At 44.9% G+C, this 21833-nt stretch overlaps 1 protein-coding gene across 1 annotated transcript in view; it reads left to right on the top strand.

Annotated features, from left to right (window-relative positions):
• RAPGEF4 (Rap guanine nucleotide exchange factor 4) overlaps nucleotides 1-21833 on the top strand; it is a 275140-nt gene that overhangs the window by 236143 nt on the left and 17164 nt on the right. The window contains exons 18-26 of the mRNA XM_040643867.1: nucleotides 4578-4728; nucleotides 6459-6547; nucleotides 7284-7314; nucleotides 7525-7603; nucleotides 8779-8925; nucleotides 10719-10816; nucleotides 15853-15978; nucleotides 16403-16581; nucleotides 19482-19572. Coding sequence (XP_040499801.1) covers nucleotides 4578-4728; nucleotides 6459-6547; nucleotides 7284-7314; nucleotides 7525-7603; nucleotides 8779-8925; nucleotides 10719-10816; nucleotides 15853-15978; nucleotides 16403-16581; nucleotides 19482-19572 — 991 coding nt within the window. The remainder of the gene's footprint in view (nucleotides 1-4577; nucleotides 4729-6458; nucleotides 6548-7283; nucleotides 7315-7524; nucleotides 7604-8778; nucleotides 8926-10718; nucleotides 10817-15852; nucleotides 15979-16402; nucleotides 16582-19481; nucleotides 19573-21833) is intronic.

The raw sequence follows: 21833 nt of genomic DNA, 5'->3' as shown, positions 1-21833 counted from the left end.
CTGTTAAGGATTCTGATTTAATGCTCCCAGATGGTGAAAAATCTTATTACCATAACAAGAGAAACCTCAAGTTAGGATTTGAATCCTCTCGAATGTTTGGTTAATAGTGGTGAGTCACTGCTTTTTTTTTTTCCTAAGTAAATTCGATGCCTAATGTGGGGCTTGAACTCACAGCAAGAGTCGCATGCTCCCCCTATTGAGCCAGCCAGGCACCCCCAAGCTACTGCTTCCTAAATCAGCAGGTACCAAACGAAAGCACTGGCTGAAACTATAGCAGTGAGGATCTGGTTCAGACGTTAGCGACCCTCTGCCTTCCTGACTATCAGATTGTCAGGGAGCTGCAGCAGTTAATGCTTGATTTTTCTGTATGTGCTTTGTCTTCTTTGAGGATTTTTGGGGATCAATTTCTGCATCTCAGACTGACTTCCCCATTATCCAGTAAACTTCAAATCACCTAATTCTGCTGCATAATATATTTAGCATGAATATTAATATCAGACAAAATGTCACAACAGAGACAGGTAAACACTGTACAGGGGAGAGAGATAAGAGAACTGAGTTCTAATCCCAAGAATTCCATTGATAGATTTGGAAAAATCACTTAAACTCATTCTATCTCAGTCTCCTTCCCTCTGAAATGGTGGAGTTGGAGATACAATCAAAGGGCTTTTGCAGCTCACAGATTCTATGATTCTGTGAATCATCTGAAATCCACTCAGTGTGTCAGTGATGACTTTGGACATTTTGACCATTAAGGCCATTTCTTAACTGTATTTAAAATAAAAATTCTGTGAATATTCTAGATTCTTTCACAGACGTTTGTCTAGCACTTTATGAGAAACCAGAATCCTGTTCTCTCTCTGCCTTTGTTGACATGCATTCAGGCAGCCATATTGCTTCTTACCTGAACCCAACTGTCATGACATCAGGAGTCATGGCCATGTTTAATACGTGTATTTCCTTATCATTTGACAAAAATCACTGTATTATGATGTATTTTATTTTCTCTCCTAACTGCACTTAACATAGACATTAGCCCGGTATATATTTCAGATAGTGTTGTTCAAAGTATCTTGGGGGGTTGGGGGGAGGGAAGTATCTTATGTATGTGGTATCCATTGATCATCCTTTCTAAATTGTTGCTTGCCCTGGAGAAGAGCTAGGTTTGTATTCCCATGAGATTTTCTCCATCAAGTGGTTATTAATGCATTGTTCTGGTTTTAGCCAAAGAAGGTAATAGTTTCTGCAACCTTCCTGAAGTGTTCGGATTTATGATCAAACTGTATTTGAAATGTCACTCTTTTTAGGTTTAATTGTTTTACATCATATTGAGACAAGGGATCTGGTAGGATGTTATTTCTCACCCACCCCCACCCCCACTTTGGCTGCTGTCTGAAGGGAATATAGTTTTTCCCTCTCCACCTTTTTTATAAGAGTTAAATAAAATCTTAAAATAAATCACATAAATCTTCTAAAAGCTGGGGAAAGTGTTATGGGAATCAGTAGAAGCACCAACACCTCATCTATAACCATTTCAGGTATCATCAATTACATAAAGTCTTCTTTGTGTCCCTTGACAATCTGATTCAACACACTGTTCAGGAATGGAACAGTATATGTTGCCTATGGAGGGGCAGAATCCTTGAGCACATGCTTGGATTCAGCTTATAAAAGTACCGTTACCACCACCTCCAATAACATCTGCAAGGGGAAAGTGAGACTTTGTGAAACAAATCAGTGCTTCCTTTCATTTTTCCAGAGGCAAAAACACTTAACTTTCATGAGAAAAGAAAGCAAGCCTTATTCCAGTCCCTCTGGATTTGGTCATTGCTGGATCCCAGGAGCCTGGGGAGCTATTCATTAAGAACAGAGGACACTCAACTCTGGTTTAGATACTCGTCAGCTCTGGGAAACTTAGAACTTAGGCAAAAAAAAAAAAAGTGGAAATAAGAAAGAAAGAAAGAAAGAAAGAAAGAAAGAAAGAAAGAAAGGGAAAGAAAGAAAGATCTCTTTCTCATCAGAACTTTTGCTTCCCAGACGCAGTCATTCTCAATGATTTCATGAACCAAAGCACTAACATCCAGTCACTGTTGGGGGGTGTGGGGTGGCAACAATGGGAAGAGCCCTGCCTGGGTTTATAAGCCCTACCATTTATTCACTGAACAACCTCAAGCAGATCTCTTCTTTCTGTTTCATCTGTAAGTATTTATAGAGAGCATTATATGATCATGTGAGCACATGGAGCATATTTATTACAAACTATAAAGCTCCACACACATTTATAGTGTTATCATGTTAATCCTTCCAATTGTGTGTTCTGTCTTTCATTGTAGAAAAAAGACAGATTTCCCCTATAGGAAAGAAGTCAAGAAAAATCTCTGTCCTGACCCACAGAGATAATATAAATTTAGTATCCTATCCTAAGGCCTTATAGATTAGCCACAGGTGTGCTGCTGATATCACTGTATCCAAGTTACAAGTGTTTGCATTGCTTCCTGAGTCCAAGTCAAGATAACCTGGAGGGGCGCCAGGGTGGCTCAGTCAGTTAAGCCTCCGACGCTTAGTTTTGGCTCAGGTCATGATCTCAGGAACTTGAGATCAAGTCCCATATTAGGTTCTGTGCTCAGCAGGGAGTCTGCTTAAGATTCTTTCCCCTCCATCTCCCTCCTCCTCTGCTCCCCTCCCCCACGCGCACATTTTCTCTCTCTCTCTCTCTCTCTCTCTAAAAAGAAATAAATAAAATCTAAAAAGGAAAGAAAAGATAACCTGGAAAGTTAGCATTATATCCTCTTAATAGCAAATTTGATAGTTCAAACCATCTCAGCTTCGTGCAAGTAAGAAAGACTCAATCTCTCTCCCTCTCTTTTACTGACTATTAGGCAAACCAGTACATATTTTTCAGTCAGTCAGGAATAACTCATTTGGTGCCCACCGTGTGCCTACATTGCTAGGTCCTATCAAAATAGTAATAAAATGTCGTGCCCACATTGCAGTTCTTTGGAAAGAAAAACTGAGTTATGTGTGCATACAAGCAAGAGGCCTAAGGGTTAATCAGAAAAGAAATAATTTTCACATAAAGTGATCTTTCTTCCCTTTTTTTATTGTAGGCTCAGAGAGAATTGTAGCAATACGGATTGAGCAATTTTCCTTTTTATGAATCCCGTGCTCAATTTATGAAAGCCATTTTGCAACCCATTTACATGCGGTAAACCTTTGCTTTAAGGTTCTGTCATTTACCTTGATCATGATTATTTATAGTCCCTTTAGAAAAGACCCTTTACTGGTTTAGCTGTCAAGTACAGCACTGCCACAAGGCAGTTTTCTACTGAGCCTTTGAAGTCATGGTGGTAAGCCAAGACACAGCCAGTCTTATAGCCACCTGTGAGGCACAGGGAGGGGTGTTGTGTAATGGGGAAGAAAACTAGTTGGAATTAGGAGTCTTGGTCAAAACCAACTCCATTCTCTCACCATGTGATCCTGGCCATTTGTGTGCTTTTACAGTCAGTTTGCTCACGGGTAGGAAGGGAAGGATACTTTTATCACAAGACTATAAAGTAGAACTTAACTAAGGTACTCTAGTGTAAGATACAGTGTAAGTTATAAAGAGGAAAATGTTCCATGAACTAATTGTCTGCAGTATGAACTGCTATAAATCACTGACAAAGGAATGGTATGTCGCCTCTAAAATCTTTCTTGATCACATACTATATTCTGTCTACTGTAATGCCCACACGAATGTAAACTGAGAGCAGAAGCCTTTACCTGACACACTGGAAGGAACTCAATGAAGTATTTATTGTATTAATGGATAAATACAATTGCCAGCTGAAAGTCGCTGTGCTGGGCATGGTACAGAATACAGGGCAAGTAATAGATCATCCCAGGCCTCCAGGAGCGTATAGTTTCGTTAAGATGTCCAGCCATAGATGCACAAAAAGCCAGTATGAGTTAAGTTGTGGCTCAAGACAGGAGAAGACGTTATGATATAGTATGTCAAAGTCCCTCAGCAGATCCATACAGCAGGAACCTTTGCTCTTCTTAACTCTAGGTGAGCCTGTCTTCCTCCAGCCCCATGTCCTCTTGGTATCAGTCCACAGAACTTAGATGCCCACTCAGAAGGGTTTCACTGAAATGTATACAGTGAAGTGGCTTTGTAGAAATATGTGCAGACTCAGTGGGCACCAAAAAGGGTTGGCAAGGCACCGAGAGACAAGCAATAGCAGGAAGCATTACCTCCCCTAGACGTGAAGGGCCAGGTGGAGGGCAGGCAGGGAGCGTGATGGCAGCTGGAGCGAGGCACGGTAGGAAGTGTGTCAACACACAAGTCCAAGGGGAGCTGTACGAGTCTTATTCCTTGGACAACTAGCCTGTCAAAGTCAGCAGACATGAACAAGGCTTTCTATGCACTTGGTCCAGATCTTTATGTGGGTGGGGCTTTTCTTGAGGCCCTGAGGAAGGGATCCCATCAGTCCAAAAGGCTGTCTTCCCGAAACTGGGATTGATCATTCTCTGCTTTTGCAAGTAGCTCAGTGAGACAAGCGTGAAATGACCAAATGTCTTCCTTGACTCCACGGCACTTACCACGCACAGCCTTCCCAGGGCACAGAGCAGGAGAAAATGGATTACGCCCTCAACAGCAAGAGGCGAGTCATCCGCCTGGTGCTACAGTGGGCCGCCGTGTACGGAGATGTCCTACAAGAGGATGACGTGGCCGTGGCTTTCCTCGAGGTACAGAGTCCTCCCTTCCAAGAATACATCTTCGTCCCACTGTACCAGGACTCCCCGGAAGCACGCAGCTTCCCCGGAGAGGCTGTGATTGCAAATTCTGTCCTTTGTTAACACGATCATCAGAAGTGCCCTATGAGAGAAGTAAGGAACATCATCACCCACCCTCCTGCCCTTCTAATTCAGTAACTGGCAGCACCGTAATGTATTTTCACTTGCTCTCTTTTTCTTTGCATTTGTTCCATGGTCGTAATCACACAGTACCCATCATTTTGTAGGCTGCGGTTTCCACTTATATAAGGATTTTCCTATGTCAGTGCAGTCTTTCTAGTAAAAATTCCTGATGACCTTTGAGTAGCTGTGCCACAGATATGCATATTTTTCATCGTGTCGAATATTGACATCATTTCCAGTTTCTGCATTTCTCGAATAATAGTTCAGTGAACATGTTCGTGTAAGTGGGTCTGTCCTTGGTCACATTCCTAGAAGTGGGATTGCTAATGCAATAGTACCTATTTTTGAGTGGGCTGAAACAGATAATTTTATTGAGGACTTTCTAGGACCGTGAGGTGGTTCCAGAGGGACATGATTTATGTCAGAAACACTATTTTAAGCTGAACTTCCCTTTTCCTTCCCATGGCTCCAGCCCCACATTGCAGCATGGGCCCTGGCATTGAGTCCTTGATGACTCACTCTGTCCTCCGAGACTTTGATGAGGACCTCCAATGCAGGCAAAAGGCAATGTGGCTTCTGTTTCAAACGCTTTCAGTCTGTATGTTCAGGAATGAATTATCCAAAAGAAATGTGCCCCTTTCCCTCTTCTTAATCATAAAATTTGGCAGGAAGAGAGGTGGAGAAGGGAGAAAAGGGAACTGTGAGTGACCCTCAAGGCTGTGGAATGAAGTACTTTGAAAATACAAAGGAATAGTAGTAGCTTGGGTCATACATTGACTCCTGGCCTCTACCAGTTGAATAAAGGACTGTTTGCAGAGGAACCAGAGTGGTGGTTAAGTTGGCATCACCACAGCTGTCATCTTCTGCTGTGGAGGCCACTGCTCCGGAGCAAAGCAGGCCCAGCTGCTGCTGCCTGGTGGTCAGGATCGGTCCCAGGGTGTCAATAAAGAGTCCTGAGTTGATAACAAACTCAGCAAAACGTCAGTCCAGGCCTGAAGACCATGCCTGCATTCTACCACCAAAAATCAACCACACCTAGTGGAAAATAGTAAATAAACAACAAATGCTAAAATAATATTCAGAATAAATGTTAAAATTTCCCTGAAAAAATGTTGAGGTAAAAAGTGCTCCGACAGTATAAGCTATAAAATGACCCATTCGAAAACATTGTGTTCCATTGCCTTTCGCATAAATATCCTATGAACAGTTCATTGACAATTTAAAAAAAATTTTTTTTAGTTTTTTCATTGTGATAAAATATATCAAAGATAAAATTTGCCATTTTAACCATCCTCAAATATACAATTCCGTGGTATTAATTAATTCACAATGTTATGCCACCATCACTACTAACTACTTCCAAAACCTTTTCTCATTTGCAATTTTGAATTTAGACATAATGTAACGTTTTCCTTTTCTTTTTTGGTCTCCAGTCCATGCAAGCATGGTCTGGAGACGCTAGTAAAGCAGATGACATAGGGAGACATCATTGTTGCTCTTGACAGAATCGTGTACCTTGGCAATTCTTATTAAAAGCCTGTGACCTTTGCCAATTACAGGAGTTTTATGTGTCTGTATCAGATGATGCCCGGATGATTGCTGCCCTCAAGGACCAACTGCCCGAGTTAGAGAAGATTGTCAAGCAAATGTAAGGAAGGGCCTGGCTTGGGGGTGTGTTTTCATCAAGTAAGTGCCTGCCTCTCCATCAAAACATCTTCCAAAAAGCCCTTCACCCCCAAAAGGTGAAAGCTGGTTTTTTCAGCAGCCCCATGGTGTTCTGGTTCGAGTGGACGGGGCCTCCGGCTTGGGTGGGGGGGTAAGGCCAGGTGAAGAGGGGAGATTCTGCTCTACTCCTCTGTGCCGGATGGCTGCCAAGAGAAAGCCTGGGACAAGGTGGAGATCCTCCTGTGGGGCATCTCACTCAGTAAACTCGGGTCCCTTTGGTTTACAGTGGTGAATCCAGTAAAAAAATAGTCCGTGGCATTTAAAGAAAGGGGAAAGGGAATTATCATATGGAAAATTCGCTTTCTGCCACCAAAGCTGTTGCTGGTGAATGTTTGCGTCCCCTCAGTGAAAACATGGGAGGTTTCACACGCTGTCCTTTGAGCCTACAGTAAATACCAGAGAGAATGTATGCTACTAGAAAGACCCTGAAAGCTGGAAATCCTGGCTTTCAACATCAGTTCAGCCAAGGGTCTGCCTGGGATCCGAGCCAATCTCTTTGTATGTCCTCTGTGTTTGGTCTCTTGGTATTAATATGAGGATTGCTCAAGGATTGCTGTCATTTCATTTTGTAATTTAAGATTAAAATTTCATACAAATGAAGCAATTCAAAATAACAGTACCAGTGGTATTAAATAATGTGCTTTCTCTGTTTCTCGTAGTTCAGAAGATGCAAAGGCTCCACAAAAGAAGGTAAGTGACCACGGCTTAGGATTCTCTAATTGCGCCCTGTTATGTAACAGTTCTCCAGAAATATTATAGTGCAATATATGAAAGTGATGTGTTTGTAAACACAAAATACGTTTTCTCATTTCTTGACTCTGCTTCTCGAGTGTGTTTCCTCTGAGCTGCAGATGTGCATGGGTCATTCTCTCATGGCGGCTGCTGTGCTTATGTTTACAGCACAAAGTTCTTTTGCAACAGTTCAACACAGGCGATGAGAGAGCCCAAAAGCGCCAGCCTATCCGCGGCTCGGATGAAGGTGAGACTTCTCTTCTAACTCGAGGTTCTGTAGATTACTCAAAGTCAATAAAATCTCTCCCCTGGGAACCCTTGGACCCACCGAATAGCTTTTCTTGGACTGTCTCTTTGCACTCCGAATGGTTTGCTTGAAGGTGTCCTTTGGCATTCCAGTTATCTATCCTTGAACTCTGGGCCTGGAGTGGAGGTGCTTGTCCACACCTCCCTGATTCTGCCTCTCCCTCACTACCGCCGTTCCCTGAAGGAAGGAAAGATTATCTCTCAGGAAGTGATTGTCAAGGTGGCCCCCCTCTGGGAAGACCTGGCAGGCAGGTGGCTGGCGATTCACAATGCCATGCGGAGGGGCAGGGCTGGGGTCATCTGCAGAGCAGGACCCCTGGCCAGAGAAGGCGCTCCGGCCCCGAGCACAGCGTTGTTAGCAGCCACGAGAGAGGTGCACATGCTGACAGCTGCCATTTGGTTATTTAAGATTTGTCTCAAGAATTACAACCAAAATAAAATGAATAATAATGACAACATTTTCATTTGAAGCCACAACTGAATCTTGTCATTTAGGAGCGCCTCTAAACCCACGAATTACAGTAGCTGGAATTGCTTCCAGGATTTGTGTTCAGACATGAGCCTTTAGGTACCACGTATGGGTTTGCTGAGCTCGGTACTGCCCGAGCTCTGTGGCCCAGCCCCAAAGCACACAAGCCAGTGAACGAGCGAGCAGGAGTGTGTGTTCGTGCCCCGGGCAGAAGCACTGCTGTCTGCAGGGGTGCTCATGTTTGTTCCCCAGCACCCCGCCAGGCAGCAGCAATCTAGCCATCAGCCCACCGCACAGCACTTCCTGGATTATGAAAAAGAAACTCTTACGGGCAAGTGCAGACCCAGCAAACAGGCCTGAACATACTTCCTTTGTTCCCTCGCTTATGTATGGGTTTTCCACAAATATCTGCTGTGGTTCTTTGAACTGGAGATGGCAGCCATGTGTGTACCCATTCTTAGACCAGTGCGAAGATCAGGAGTTTTGGAAGTGGGCAGGCACAGGCGTAGACGACTGCAAATAGGTACAATAGGAAGAGGGACAAGATGACACAAAATTGGGGAGTTATCTGAACATTTGCCATCACTGATGGTTTTCTTAAGAACACCCAAGACTAATTTCCCGTATTGTTACTGCCTTCCCAATAGTTCTGTTTAAAGTCTACTGCATGGACCACACCTACACAACCATTCGAGTGCCAGTGGCCGCCTCGGTGAAGGAAGTCATCAGCGCAGTCGCCGACAAACTGGGCTCTGGGGAAGGCCTGATCATCGTCAAGATGAGCTCCGGAGGAGGTAACGGCTTAATTAGCACCTTGGGCTTCTGCAAAATGGAATATCCCATCCAAACAGAAGCCCTGCCAGGAGTTAGCATGGCCCTTCCAAGAAGATCCGAAGGGACAAACTGGTGTTGTGTGTGCTCCCACAAATAACAAAATAATATGGTTAGAAGTGGGCTGGGTAAGTGTCTGATATGCCCTATTTTGTGGGTACCCACTATAAAGCAGAAGAAGGTGAAGTGATCTGTCTAAGGCAGCTGGAGCTGAGGACTCTGGTGTGGATGTCAGCTTGGAGTTCTTCCTACACAAACCCTAAACAAAAAAGCTTAAGGTCTTAGAGCTCTGAGACATGTGGACCCTAAGAGGGCATCTGGCTTGACAAGCTACAGGCCATAGGTTTCCAAAAGTCTGAAGTTGGAGGTGATCATAGGCTAATTCTTTCCAGCTGGTGACGGTTCCCCTCCTTACCCCACAGAGAGGGCAGGAGCCTAACTCATCGAATAAAATGGGGAGTATTTTCCCCATGGGATTACTTAATTGCCTTATGCTTTCTTGAAATGTCATTTGTTCATATGCCATATATATTTACTGGCCACTTAGTGTGACTGGGACGGGAGGGATGTGTTCGGTGCAGCCGTGTCCCCAAGCTGTTGCTAGGCCGGCGCGGAGCTAGACCGTAAATGAACAATCACAATCCATGCTGGCTAGAGTTTTGGAACGGTCAGCTCGCGTTGCAGTAAGAGCCCGAAGAAGGAGCAGGAAGGCTAATTTAAATTATCTGGCAATGATTTAATAGCCACTGGGGGATCCTTCAGGATCAGGTAAACCATTTTTGCCATGTCTGAAGGCAAATGGTTCTACTGATGCAGGGTTTTAAACACGTCATGGATTCCCAAGATATCCCCTCCCATTGCTGTCCCAGTCACACGGGACCCAGCCTGCCTGCCTTCGCCGATCCATGTGGCACAGTCTTTCCACAGCTGTCCCGGATCCCTCTTTCACGTCCTTCAGGTTTTCACCCAAATGTCTGTGTCCACCTGAGGCCCCCTCCTTCCTGTCTTTGATTCCCTTTCTAAAATTGTATGCTCTCCCACTCACGTATACTTCCTAGCCTCCTTCCCTGCTGGTTTTTCTCCTCATGGCTGCATGCTGTCTGATACTTTTGTCTTGTTCACTGTCTATATCCCTCACGGGGACGCAAGCTCTTGTTGGACCGGGATTTTTTTTTTTTTTTCTGTGCTGTTCCCGTCTGGATCCTCAATGCCTGGAGCAGTGTCCAGCATTAATAAATACTGAATCAATATTTGTTGAATGAGTTAATTTTTGAAATATAGGAGGCTTAATCTAGGTCATGCCATTGCCCTCCAAATTAGGGAATCCATGAAAAAATAATGATGAATTTTACATCTAAAGTCCTTTGGGATCTCAGAAACCCCCTAAGTTTTCTAAAAGTGATATTTCCTTCTCCAAAGTGCTGGGTATTATTGCCATCTGGAAACATAATTTGTTATATAAATAGTAAGTGCGGGTTTTGTATGTAATTACAGTTGCAGCGCAGAACTGGGTGAATTGACCCTCGGTACTTCCATTCCTGTTTTGTGGTCATTTTCTGATGGCATCCTGAGTGTCATGTGCCCGCATGAATGCTGTGTCTTTTTTATTCAGTGGGTCCCTTCAGTCCTGTATTTTATGCAGTCGCTCTGCGTGTTCCGGTAATTCACCGAGCTGGCAATTTGTTGGTGTGATTAGGGCAGTGCAGCAAATCTCAGATGCATTTAATAGGCAATCTCATGCTTTTTATGTTCACAGAAAAGGTGGTGCTCAAACCTAATGATGTTTCAGTATTTACAACGCTCACCATTAATGGACGCCTATTTGCTTGCCCGCGAGAGCAATTCGATTCACTGGTAAGTGTGTGCAGCCTCCTCAGAGCAGTGTCTGCAATCAGAAAAACTTGTCTGGAGCTTAATTTTGCAGTTACATTGAACCTAGTTGCTAAAAACTCTTGAATGCTACTTGGCTTTTTCTTTTTCTGTGCTCTGTTAGGTAAGCCTCAGGTGTTCATTTGATATGCTCTGAGCTTTAGATTTTCGTTTGTGGAAATTAGCCAAGTAGCACCTCTATTGGGGCATAATTCAGCTTTTAGACCTCTTTATAGTAAATCACCTCCTTGAAATCCCCCCAATTTAGATAGTAATATTAAAAATCTGAATGCTTAGACCAGGAGACAAAAAAAAACTTTTTAAGACCAGACATTGCGATGTATCACTCCCCTTCGTGGGAGCTAGAAAGGCATCGGGGCAAAGCCACTCTCCGGTCTAAGAAAAATGGAAAGGGCTCCAACCTGTGTAGGAAATACCAGAGGCCACCAGTTTCTTCCCTAAGTCCCCAAACCCTTGTTCCCAGCCCACACAGAGCTCTCTTCGAGTAAAGGATTAATCAGCCCATGCTAATAGTTGAGGAGCCGCCCGTCTTTTATGTAGATGGTAGGGTTCATTTCTGTTTATCCTACAAAAATTAGACATGTTGCCGAGTAGCTCTCAAGCTATCTTGGAAAGCCTGTGGGGCCAGCGCAGAGGATAGGGAGGCAGTCTTTTCCATCTTGGGACACACGGGGCTGATGTTACTGAGAAAAGTGCAACAAGAGCAAGACGTAAACAGCAGCATATTTCGGGGGGAGAGTTTAGCCACGTGGGTGCTGCATAAATACATTCGGGTGTCATCAAATCAGACATTAGAAGTAAAGCAACATTCCTCTCCTCTTGAGAATGTTGTAAATTTTTAAAAAAGATTTTATTTATTTATTTGAGAGAGAGAGTGAACGAGAAAGAGAGAGCACGCAAGCAGAGGCAGAGGGAGAGGGAGAAGCAGACTCCCTGCTGAGCAGGGAGCCCGATGCAGGACTCGATCCCAGGACCCCGGGACCATGACCTGCGCTGAAGGCAGACACATAATGACTGAGCCCCCCAGGCGTCCCTCAAGAACGTTTTAGAGCTTGCTTTGGCCTCGTGGTAATTCTTTGAACTGGGGGAGAGCCATTTTGTGCACTCCAGTGCAGTTAAGAGGACTGTTCCATATCCTAAATCCCGAGGGAGGGGAACTTAGCAAATGTGGCCTTCATTCTCTGACTGTTCCTCATCCATCGCTGCCCATGAGCCCCCTTGCTTGCCTCCACCACGGGTGCTAGGTCTGTCTGCACACAGTCCTTTCGGTCATCGTTTAAGCCATCTACACTCACTGCTTTCTAAAAGACCAATATTTGCCAACACTGAGGGACTGGGGGGAAAACGTCATAAATGAGTCATGCTGCGCTCTCCTGGAAACGAACACCACCAAAACCCAGGTTAGCTATAGCCCTATTAGAGGTGCTGCGCGATGTGTTTGCCACACGGCGTTCGGCCTCTCTTGCCAGCTGGTTCTTGGCCGCAGTGATAGTTGACATGGTGTGTGGATGGAGTGTGTGGACTGTTTCCAGCTCCCTGTCGGGCAGACACTAACTTTTTAAGCCTCTGTTTATTTGCACATCATCCTGCAGCCTTACAAATTCTTAGTCCTTGCTAGTCTTCCATGTTAAGGCCTGAGTAATTGAAAGGCATTTACTTCGCAACAAATACTGGGGAATGTGAGTGTGTTAACTTCTTCCATATCCGTGTTCTGCCATTCACTGGGCTGATATCATCGTACTAAGGGCTGGTCAAACCCTACCTGCCTCACAAAACTGGAGATATAGAGCCTTCTCCAGCTTTCTAAAGATTTCTCTGAGGACAGTCTTTCTAGGAAGAATCGCACGCAGGATGACTCTGTAGAAGAGAATGCTGGCCAAGCCCTTTGATCTATCAACACGTACTTAGGAAGTGTCTGCTTTGTACTCGGTGCTGTGCTGGCTTCTGGGTGACTCTAGACCAGTCATCCCAGAGACTCTGTCCTTGTGACAGTTACGGTCACATTAGGGAGAGGAGGCTAACACAAACAGCCCGGAGCAGAACCCATGGTGGGGCTACATTGTGTTGTCTAGAAACAGCAGAGTGCCAGAGATGGATCCTAGTGGTTTGGATTCTGGAACTTTCGTCTCTGGACATTTTATTTGAGCATAAATGTTAGTGCAGAGCAAATTATAATAAAATCCCATTGTACTGTAATTTGGTTTTACTCTTATCCATTTGTTAGTTCCTTAGACTTTTATTTAGGGCTTGCTCTATCATTCCAGGCATTGTGAATGGTTCTGGCTGAGGGACTCCAGAGTGTAAGGAGAAGACGGTATGACAAATGCCATTGCAGAGACAGGCTCAGAGGGGGAAAGAGGGTTGCTGGGGTGGCAGCTGACTTTCGCTATCTCTTTGTCATTAATGATCAGTGTATCCTTTTTATGCTTTGGGTTCTTCAGTTGGAAATTGGGAGGGTAATGATGCTGTTTTCCCAGAGGGAAAGTACATGGTAGTTCTGTGCCTCTGGATAAGCAATGTTCAGACCTGCCTGTGCACTGCAGACCCTCTTTTAGCTCTGTAGGCCTCATCTGATGAAATGTCCACAGGACTATTTATGAGAAAGGAGAGCAAGGGGATGCTTCCTGTGGGGCCCCAGGGTCACCTTGCAAATTCCCCACTTCAGATAGAAGAGCTACTTTGGCCACTCAGATTGCCTCTTCAGTGCTTCATGGAGGGAAGGGGTCAGCCTGCCCTTTGTCAAGGGGGGAGAAGGCTTTGGTGAGCCCCGCCCGCTCAAAAAAAAAAAAAAGAGAGAGAGAGAAAGAGATTCTATTACTCTCTCAAAAGGGATGCAGGAATGATAGACCAGCATCCATGACCTGAAAAATTTTGTAAATTTCTTCATATTGGCACCTTCCCTGTAGTTGCTGGCTTTGTCCCCTCCGTGAAAAGCCGTAAGGCCTCAAGGGAATGAGGTGGGAGCTGGGGAGGCTGGGGAGGAAGAGAGCAAGAGCGCAGGTGCATGGAGCAGAGGGCTGTGCACGCAGCAGCAGCTGCAAGAGGGAGGGGAGAACGTGGAGAGCCTGTCTGGGCCTGACAGGACTACCCTGCCGGAAACCGTTCTCCTTACTTGTTTCCATAAGCTACTTATCCAGAGCTTCAGGTCCATTCCCTAAGTTTCAAAACTTTGGAATAAGTGTTTTTCTTCCCAACTCTCTGTGCCCTGCATAGAGCGAATCAGGAACAACCGTGCTTATGTCCAGGCGTCGTATGGACCATACTTGCCCATGTATCTGCATGGCTGCCGCACATGTGAGGAGGGGACCCATTTGGAAGGGGGTGGGAGTGGGGCTCTCCTCTGTGCCAGGCACTGTGCTTGTGTGATACACTGACATTATTCCCAGTCAGTCCTGTTAAGAAGCCTGCAGAGCCGGTACTGCCAATACCTGGTTCCCAGAGCTGGGAACAGACACTCAAGAGATGAGGGAATCCATCCCAGTCTGTGTAGTCAGAGTGGGGTGTGCATTTAGAGTCTGCTGCCCTCCAAAGCTGCTCTTTTGCAAAACCCCAGCTCCTTGTCTGGCACTCACAGACTTTCTAAAGCTGTTTGAGCTCTTTGGTTCCCCGAGGCTCTCTGTTCCCAACAAACGGATCTCCCGAAGCTTTCTACCCTTCCTGCCTCTCTTGCCATCCTTCAGCAGACCAACCTGGGTGCTCAGGGGAAACCTTGCTGTTCCAACCCACCCCGGTTTGTCTGTTTAATCTTTTATAGCCCGGCTTCTTTCTCCAAGAACCTCTTCAGGCTGCAGATTCTTTTGAAATGCCCACTAACTCTCTAAAAGCCCCTTCCTGTTCTCCCACGTGTTTATCTGTGTGTCTGGGCGTCAGGTGTGTATTGATGCTTCTGTCTGTCCTTCATACCCACATGGGAATGCCAGCAGCTGACTGTTGACTGAGTGTCGAGAGGTGCTCCCCAGTCAGAGCTGACCCTCCCTTAGACTATAAATTTGCAGGGATCACTTACATCCTGAATGTGTCATTTCTTTAGTGCCCAGAATGCAGTGAGCGCTTATGGAATGTAATGGCTGTGGATGATGATGATGACGATAGAACTTGAACAATACTAGTATTTCCAACGTAAATATAGAATATCCCAATGTGGCTAGCATGACATTAGGGAAATCCTCTTTCAATTCATGTGCCTTTTGTAACTTTGGACATGTATTACAGATCCATAAGTGTTCATAGAGTATACATAAGTTTCCAAGGTATGCAAGTCATTCGTTTTACTAAGGAAAAGCAGTCTCTGTCATTTCTCATAAAATACAAATGAGATAAGTAAGTCAGATAGAAAGTTTTGAATGAGGGCCTTCCAGAAAGTGGCAGAGTTTGGTTTTCTGAAGCCCTAGTCCAGGACACCATGACCACGTGGCTATCATTTCTAGCTCAGCATCTCTCCGAGAGTGGAGGGAGGGGCCTGCATGTGTAAGGTCAGCACACAGAGCCCTCTGTCAGCCAGTGAGCTCAGGCCGTGTGTTATACGAGCTGGGTGACCAGTCACCAGCCCCGGCAACAGTAAGTGGTGCTGTGGTTAAATGTCCCAAACTGCCATCCCAGTTCCTGCCCCGGAACAGCTACAGTGGAAAGTAGGAGCAAAACATCTCCAAGGACTTCTTATACCTTTAGCAGAGAAAAGGAATTGTTCCCAGGGATCTCCCAAGCCCAAGCACAGGGGAACCTCCCCAGGTCACTCCTCACCAAATCTCATTTGCCATGGTCTAGGTTTTTGCAGTCAGTGGAACTGATGATAGTAACGAGGGTGACGCTAGGGATGGCGCTGAAGCGAGTGAGCATTGCGAGCAAAAGTGTCTTTCTCCTCTGGGTAAAATCAAAGTTTCAAGATATTCCTGAAAGCATCCTGAAAGCAATCCTTTACCCTCAGAAACTCCTTAAAGCATTCAGCAGGAAGTACTTACCTGTTCTGAGATTGTGACCTATTTTTGCATTATTATTCATAGACTCCCCTGCCGGAGCAGGAAGGCCCAACTGTTGGAACGGTGGGAACTTTCGAACTGATGAGCTCCAAAGATTTAGCATACCAGATGACAATTTATGACTGGGAACTCTTCAACTGTGTGCATGAGGTAAGGCGCTCGGTGGAGAGCGTGAGGAGGTACGGCTGCAACTCTGGATGAAGGCTGCCGGGTGGCTCGGCGGCAGACGACGGTGTATGCTGCTAGACGGCAACCACAGGATGGCTTGTGTAAATACTGCCTGTATTAAGAAAGCCTGTTACAAAGTCTTTGGGTCTTAAAGGAAAATCGTAGTGATTCATAGTAAGCTCTGTCTTCCTGAGCATGTTAAGCCAATAGCACCTCGTCGACAGTTCTATATTTAAGAAGCCCCACTGACGCCCCCTCACTCTGTAGTACAGGTTGAGTCCTGGCCGGTGATTGGATTCACCTTTGCTGACCAACGTCAGCTTGTCTTGACAAATAGAGAAGCCTCGTTGGTGTTTTGATTGAGAAACAAAGAAATAAAATTCTTTTCTTTTCTTTTCTTTTCTAGCTGGAGCTAATCTATCACACATTTGGAAGGCATAATTTTAAAAAGACCACAGCAAACTTGGATTTGTTCCTGAGGAGATTTAATGAAATTCAGTTTTGGGTTGTCACTGAGATTTGCCTTTGTTCCCAGCCCAGCAAGCGCGTTCAGCTCTTAAAAAAATTTATTAAGATAGCAGCCCAGTAAGTATCATTAGCTTACAAAGAGAAAAATGTTTAAGCTGCATTTTCATTTTGTCCCATTAGGCTACATCTTTAAAAAAAAGGCGGGGGGGGACAGAAGATACAGGATCTCCTTATACACAGGGAACAATGACAGGGGCTTAAGAATAACTGAACTCTTATAAAAGATTAATTTAATCTGGCTTTTATAGTACTGGACATCAGTCTAAAATAAATTAACATCTTACAGCATGGATGCAGGAGTCAAAATCGTGACCTCTTTTGCTCTGAACTGCCCTGGCTTTGTGCCTTCCCCAGTTTGAAGAGTCCTTCGGCAAACAAAGTTCTGTTGTAGAAAAGTTGAGAAAGCCCTTCAAGTCAATGTCCCACATGACACGTTCTCGCCAGTAGAGGGCAGTAGAAACATGCGTGTGCGTCAGCACATCCAACTCAGCCGGAATGAAATCAGTAAAACGCATAAAGGAGAGCTAACCTGGGACAGGAAAATCATCTCCATCGACATCAGAAAAAGCAAGCAACTTATAAATATTCTATTTAACAGCACTTCATGGGAAACAATTTATTTACTGCAGGGGCCAGTTAGATTTCTCCCTGACATGAATTTAATCTTCTCCTGCTATTTAGATACGCCTGACAACCTCCTGTTTACCTCCATGTTTTTGGTATCACCACATGGCTAAAAATAAAATGCTAAATGTGGCCCATGGCTGGGAGACTTCTTTCTAAATGCAGGGACCTCTCGCACAGGAAGGTGGGGAGCACAAGTGACCCCAGCTAGCAATTTTCTTGGACCAAAGAGTTTAGATCCCATACAGAGTCGGATTTCCAGAGCTAAACAAAGAAGTAAATGCTTCTTGACATTTCATACGTATCAGCTTGCCAAATGCTTCACATTATTTTGCTAAAAATTTGAGGGTTCAATGGGATATCCAAATCCTCAGATTCAAATGCCGGTATCTCTTAATTTGGAAAAGCTGCCTTTTTGAAGAAAGATTTGGTGAAATGTTGCTTATGAATTTCTGGTTCAAAGGACAGCCCCTTTTTCTAGGAGACTGAACAGGCTTGTTGCAAGGGACAGGTGCCTTTGCATATTTGGAAAGATTACCGAAACTGTGACGATATGTGCTTTCGTGCTATAAAGAGCACATTCCCTCTTCACCTTAGCCTGGCAGTGCTAAATGCAACAAGGAGAAGAGAATGGCAATCTGCACCCCAGTGTGGGAGATCAGCAAACCTTTTGGGGCCTAATCCTGTTATTTGACAGTGGCAACATAAGAGAGCCTTTCATAAACTCAGGAATTTTTTTTTAATGTTTTTTCCTTTTTTATCCTTCTTCCTTCTGATTATGGGAATGAGTAGGTGGCTTTGGCCTTTGGTATAAATTGGCTTATATTACTTAACCTTTACTAAGCTGGTGCTGTCCTGCAGTGGAGCTGTTTGCATGGGCCTGCTGGAAGAAGACTGTAGACTCTCCTAGACCAAGATCTCCAGGAACGAGATCTAAACCCAGTGGCAATAGCATGTTTTATGTGGTGTTTTTAGGGAACTGCAGCAAATTCCACGTAAGCTCTTTGACCTGCCCGGAGCATTATGAAGTTGGGGGTCCGAATGCTATCATCTCCTTTTGCAGATGAGGAGACTGAGGCATGGGGATAGCTCATGACTTACCTAGGGTGATGAAGTTAGTTGGTAACAGTGACCAGTGAGGTGACCAGAAAGGCAGATCTGTATTCCTGCATGTCCTTTCAAGATCACACGGATTGGACAGAAGCAAACACATGTACATGATCATTCTCCTTGCCTTCAGCCCCAGGGGGTCTCTGAAACTGCTCTCTGCCCCTGACCTGAGAGCCACTGCCCTGGCACAGCAAAGGCCTTGCTTGCTCTTTCGCCAGTGGGATAAGGCACCAGATAGCTTCTCTGAAATCTGTTTTCCTCTTTCCACACAGACCATTTAAGAATCACTCATTGCTTCCTCTGCAAAGAAAACACAGGCAGCAAAAACAACAATTTAATTAGCCTTTCGCAAAAATGTTCATCCAAACAGGATTTAATTATGATGCGGTTGACTTAGATAACCATATTGATTTGGGGTAAAGGATTTGCACTTGTTGCAAAATTAATTCTTTCCCTTTTCTAGGAACTGGTATGAAGAAGTTGGGGAGTCCCTTCTTTTTTTTATTCTTTTTTTTTTTCTAAGTTAAATCAAGTACCTGGGCTAAATATTGCCATTCTAATAAGAATCTTTGATCTCGTTCCACAATATTCTTATTCCCAAATATACATTCGTCAAGGCTAACAGTCGCCTACGTACACAAAGCGATTGGCCTCATCGACATCAGTAAAACGCAGAGGAAATAAGGTCACTTTTTGGTCAGGTTCTTTGTCAGCTTTATAGGGATCATGACTTGTAAGTTGGTATTTCTCAACAAAGTGGAAGCATCCGCATGGCAAGCGAAGTCTGGGTGGCGGCCGCAGTCAGACTTCCTCGCTCCCTCTCAGGCTGCCAGGACGCGGCCTCAGGCTCAAAGTCCAAGAGTCTTCAAGGACATTGTGCTTCCCTCTCTATTCCCATGAGGTGTTTCCTTCCAGGTCCAACAGGGCTTTTAGGAAGCTCTGAGATCATCCCAACAATCCCTAGGGTAGGGGTCTTTAAATTCCTTCTCAAAACCTGAACCTAGATGGCCGGAACCGTCACCTTTCTACAATTACCGTGGGAAGTCAGATAGCCGAACGTGGGCACCCAAGTGGAACTTACACAGTGCATTAAATCTATCATTGCCTGCTCTCATAACGAGTCCTGATGAACATTAATGACTATCAGAAAATAGAACTCTACTTTTGTTTTAAATTGCACTCAAAGTGGCATTTTTCTCAGCCATGTGCCTCTTGTGTTTCAGCTGTAAGGAGTACAAAAATCTGAATTCCTTTTTTGCCATCGTCATGGGACTAAGTAATGTTGCTGTGAGCCGCTTGGCACTCACGTGGGAGGTAAGCTTCAGCTGAGATCCAGCTGTGACTTTTGCCTTAAGAATAAAAACACAGGCTCACCAGTGAGCTTTTTTAATAGAAATATCACTCACACTGGTATAACAATGGAAAAGGTGGGACACTTTGAGGGAAGTGACCTGTCTCCTTTTTCCAGTTGCCTGAGAGTGTGAATTTAAAAAAGTATCGTCCTTTGGGCTGGGGGGATGTGGGGGGGGTCTCAGCTTCTTGGTCGATACAAGGTAAATAATAATACATTTAGTTCCTAGGTACAAAATGAATCAATAACATTGCTCGGATGATTTCACAGGTTTTGCTCATGGATTCTGTTGTTTTCTGGAACGTCTGCTTATTGCCTTATCTATAATTAAGAGAGGACAGAAGATCCATTTTTATCCAAGTAGTCATTTTGCTCCAGGGAAAATTAGCCAGAAGGCCAACTGTTTGGCCCCGCTGAGTACTCAGTATCTCTTAACTGCCTGGCCGACCTCTCTGTGTATGGAGAAACAACAGTTGGCTAATATTCAGGTTGGAACAAAAGTTATGCAGGTGTGTTGTGAATTTCTGGAGCAAATATCATTAGTGATTTGTTGACAGTTGGTTATCTGTGCTAAACATCTTCATTTTTCATCAGCTAAGGACTCAAAATGTGCCCGACCCCTTAAAGTTGAAGAAATACTAATCTCTCATAGAACATACACACAAAAATAGACGCTTACTAAAAATAAAAAAGTATGTGTAAGTGGGACACAGAAAGAGGTCAAGGAGTAGGTAAGAGACTTAATTTGCAAGGGTGCTTTAAAAAGGCACCAAAGCCTGCTGTTTGCATCTCCAAATATTTTCCTTAAAACATTTCCTTCCCCACTTCCCTCTTGAAACTGTTTTCTTTCTCTGTCCCTCCTAAATGTTTCCATTGTTTATAGGACAGGTCCTCACAAGTTCTTCTGTCTTGGGTTTCTCTTAAAATTCCAGGCAGATGCAACACACAGCAGCTCATCCCCTGAATATAGGAATGAGGGAATTGGTGAGGCCTGCATGCCACGCGGCTGTATCATCTTCCAGCTGGTAAACGGATGGAATTCGGGCTGCCACAAGATCAAAACGGCGAAGCCATAGCACAGGCTCCCCTGCCTTGTAGCCCAAGGCTCCTGCAATCTCTGGAAACCTAGGGTTCCCTTGCAGACAGTCTGCCTTCCCCAGCCTATTTCCAGCTTCTGCCCCCACAGAGTCCAAATGATTTGGTGGGGAAGATCACAGACGGTATAACGCCTTCCGTGGGTCCTGGAGGCCAAGTGCATGTAGCACATAACAACAGCCAGACGTTAAGGCCATAGCATGGGGGCGGGCGGCACTATCAGAGTCTCCTTTCTTGGTCCAAAGAGAAAGATCGGAGGCTGCTTGGGAGACGGGAGGGTAGCAGTCCACAGAAGGAGAGGGTTAACTGGCCAGGCCTTCATTTTCATGGGGAATGTGAAGAAGCACTCCAGTCTGCGAGCTACTGTGCTCATCCTTGCATGTTCCTGTGGGAAGCACTTTCATTCGTATGCAGTTTTGATTTGGGTTTCTCTACCTGTACTTGCGGAGAACCTCCCGGGCTTCCCATGCGGCTGGGGCAGAGAGCAGGATGGCCCGGACATGAGCAGGGTGAGAAATGCTGCCTGACCGCCCGCAACTGCAGAACACACGTGAAACTGTCAGTGAACAAAGCGGAGGAAAAGTTAAACTACACGGCAAAGGGAATGGTCAGCCTGGAAGTCAAAGGCCAATGTGACATCAAGAAAATGGGAGTAAAATCCTGGAGCAGTTTCTTGGCCTTGGCAGTGTTAACACTGCGGGCAGGATAATTCTTCGTTGTGGGGCTGTCCCGTGTAGCTCAGCAGCCTCGCTGGCCTCCACCTACTATCTCTCAGTAGTGCCTCTCACTCTGCTCCACCCCAGTTGTGACACTAGAAAATGTCGGCAGACGTCACCAAATGTCCCCTGGTGGTTGTGGGGTGAGGGGTGCAAAACTGACCCCAGTTGAGAACCGTTGCTCTGGAAGCACAGGGTGTACATAGATTATAGTATTAAGACCCACAAAAATTTGTATTACCTTATACTGTACCATATACAGTAAAGAGAGGTAGAGCGACAGATGTAAGCAAAACTGGAATTCACTTGTAATTTTTAAAGTGGTCTATGTCCATGGCAAGTTATCACCTAATGAGGTGATTTGGATACTGCGTGTGGACTGAGACCCTTGCATCCCATGATGCCCATTCCGG

Source organism: Ursus maritimus, unplaced genomic scaffold (assembly GCF_017311325.1).
Source record: "Ursus maritimus isolate PB19 unplaced genomic scaffold, ASM1731132v1 scaffold_1, whole genome shotgun sequence".
Lineage (NCBI taxonomy): Eukaryota > Metazoa > Chordata > Mammalia > Carnivora > Ursidae > Ursus > Ursus maritimus.
Note: the sequence above shows the minus strand (reverse complement) of the source record. Positions and strands in the feature narration are given on the sequence as shown.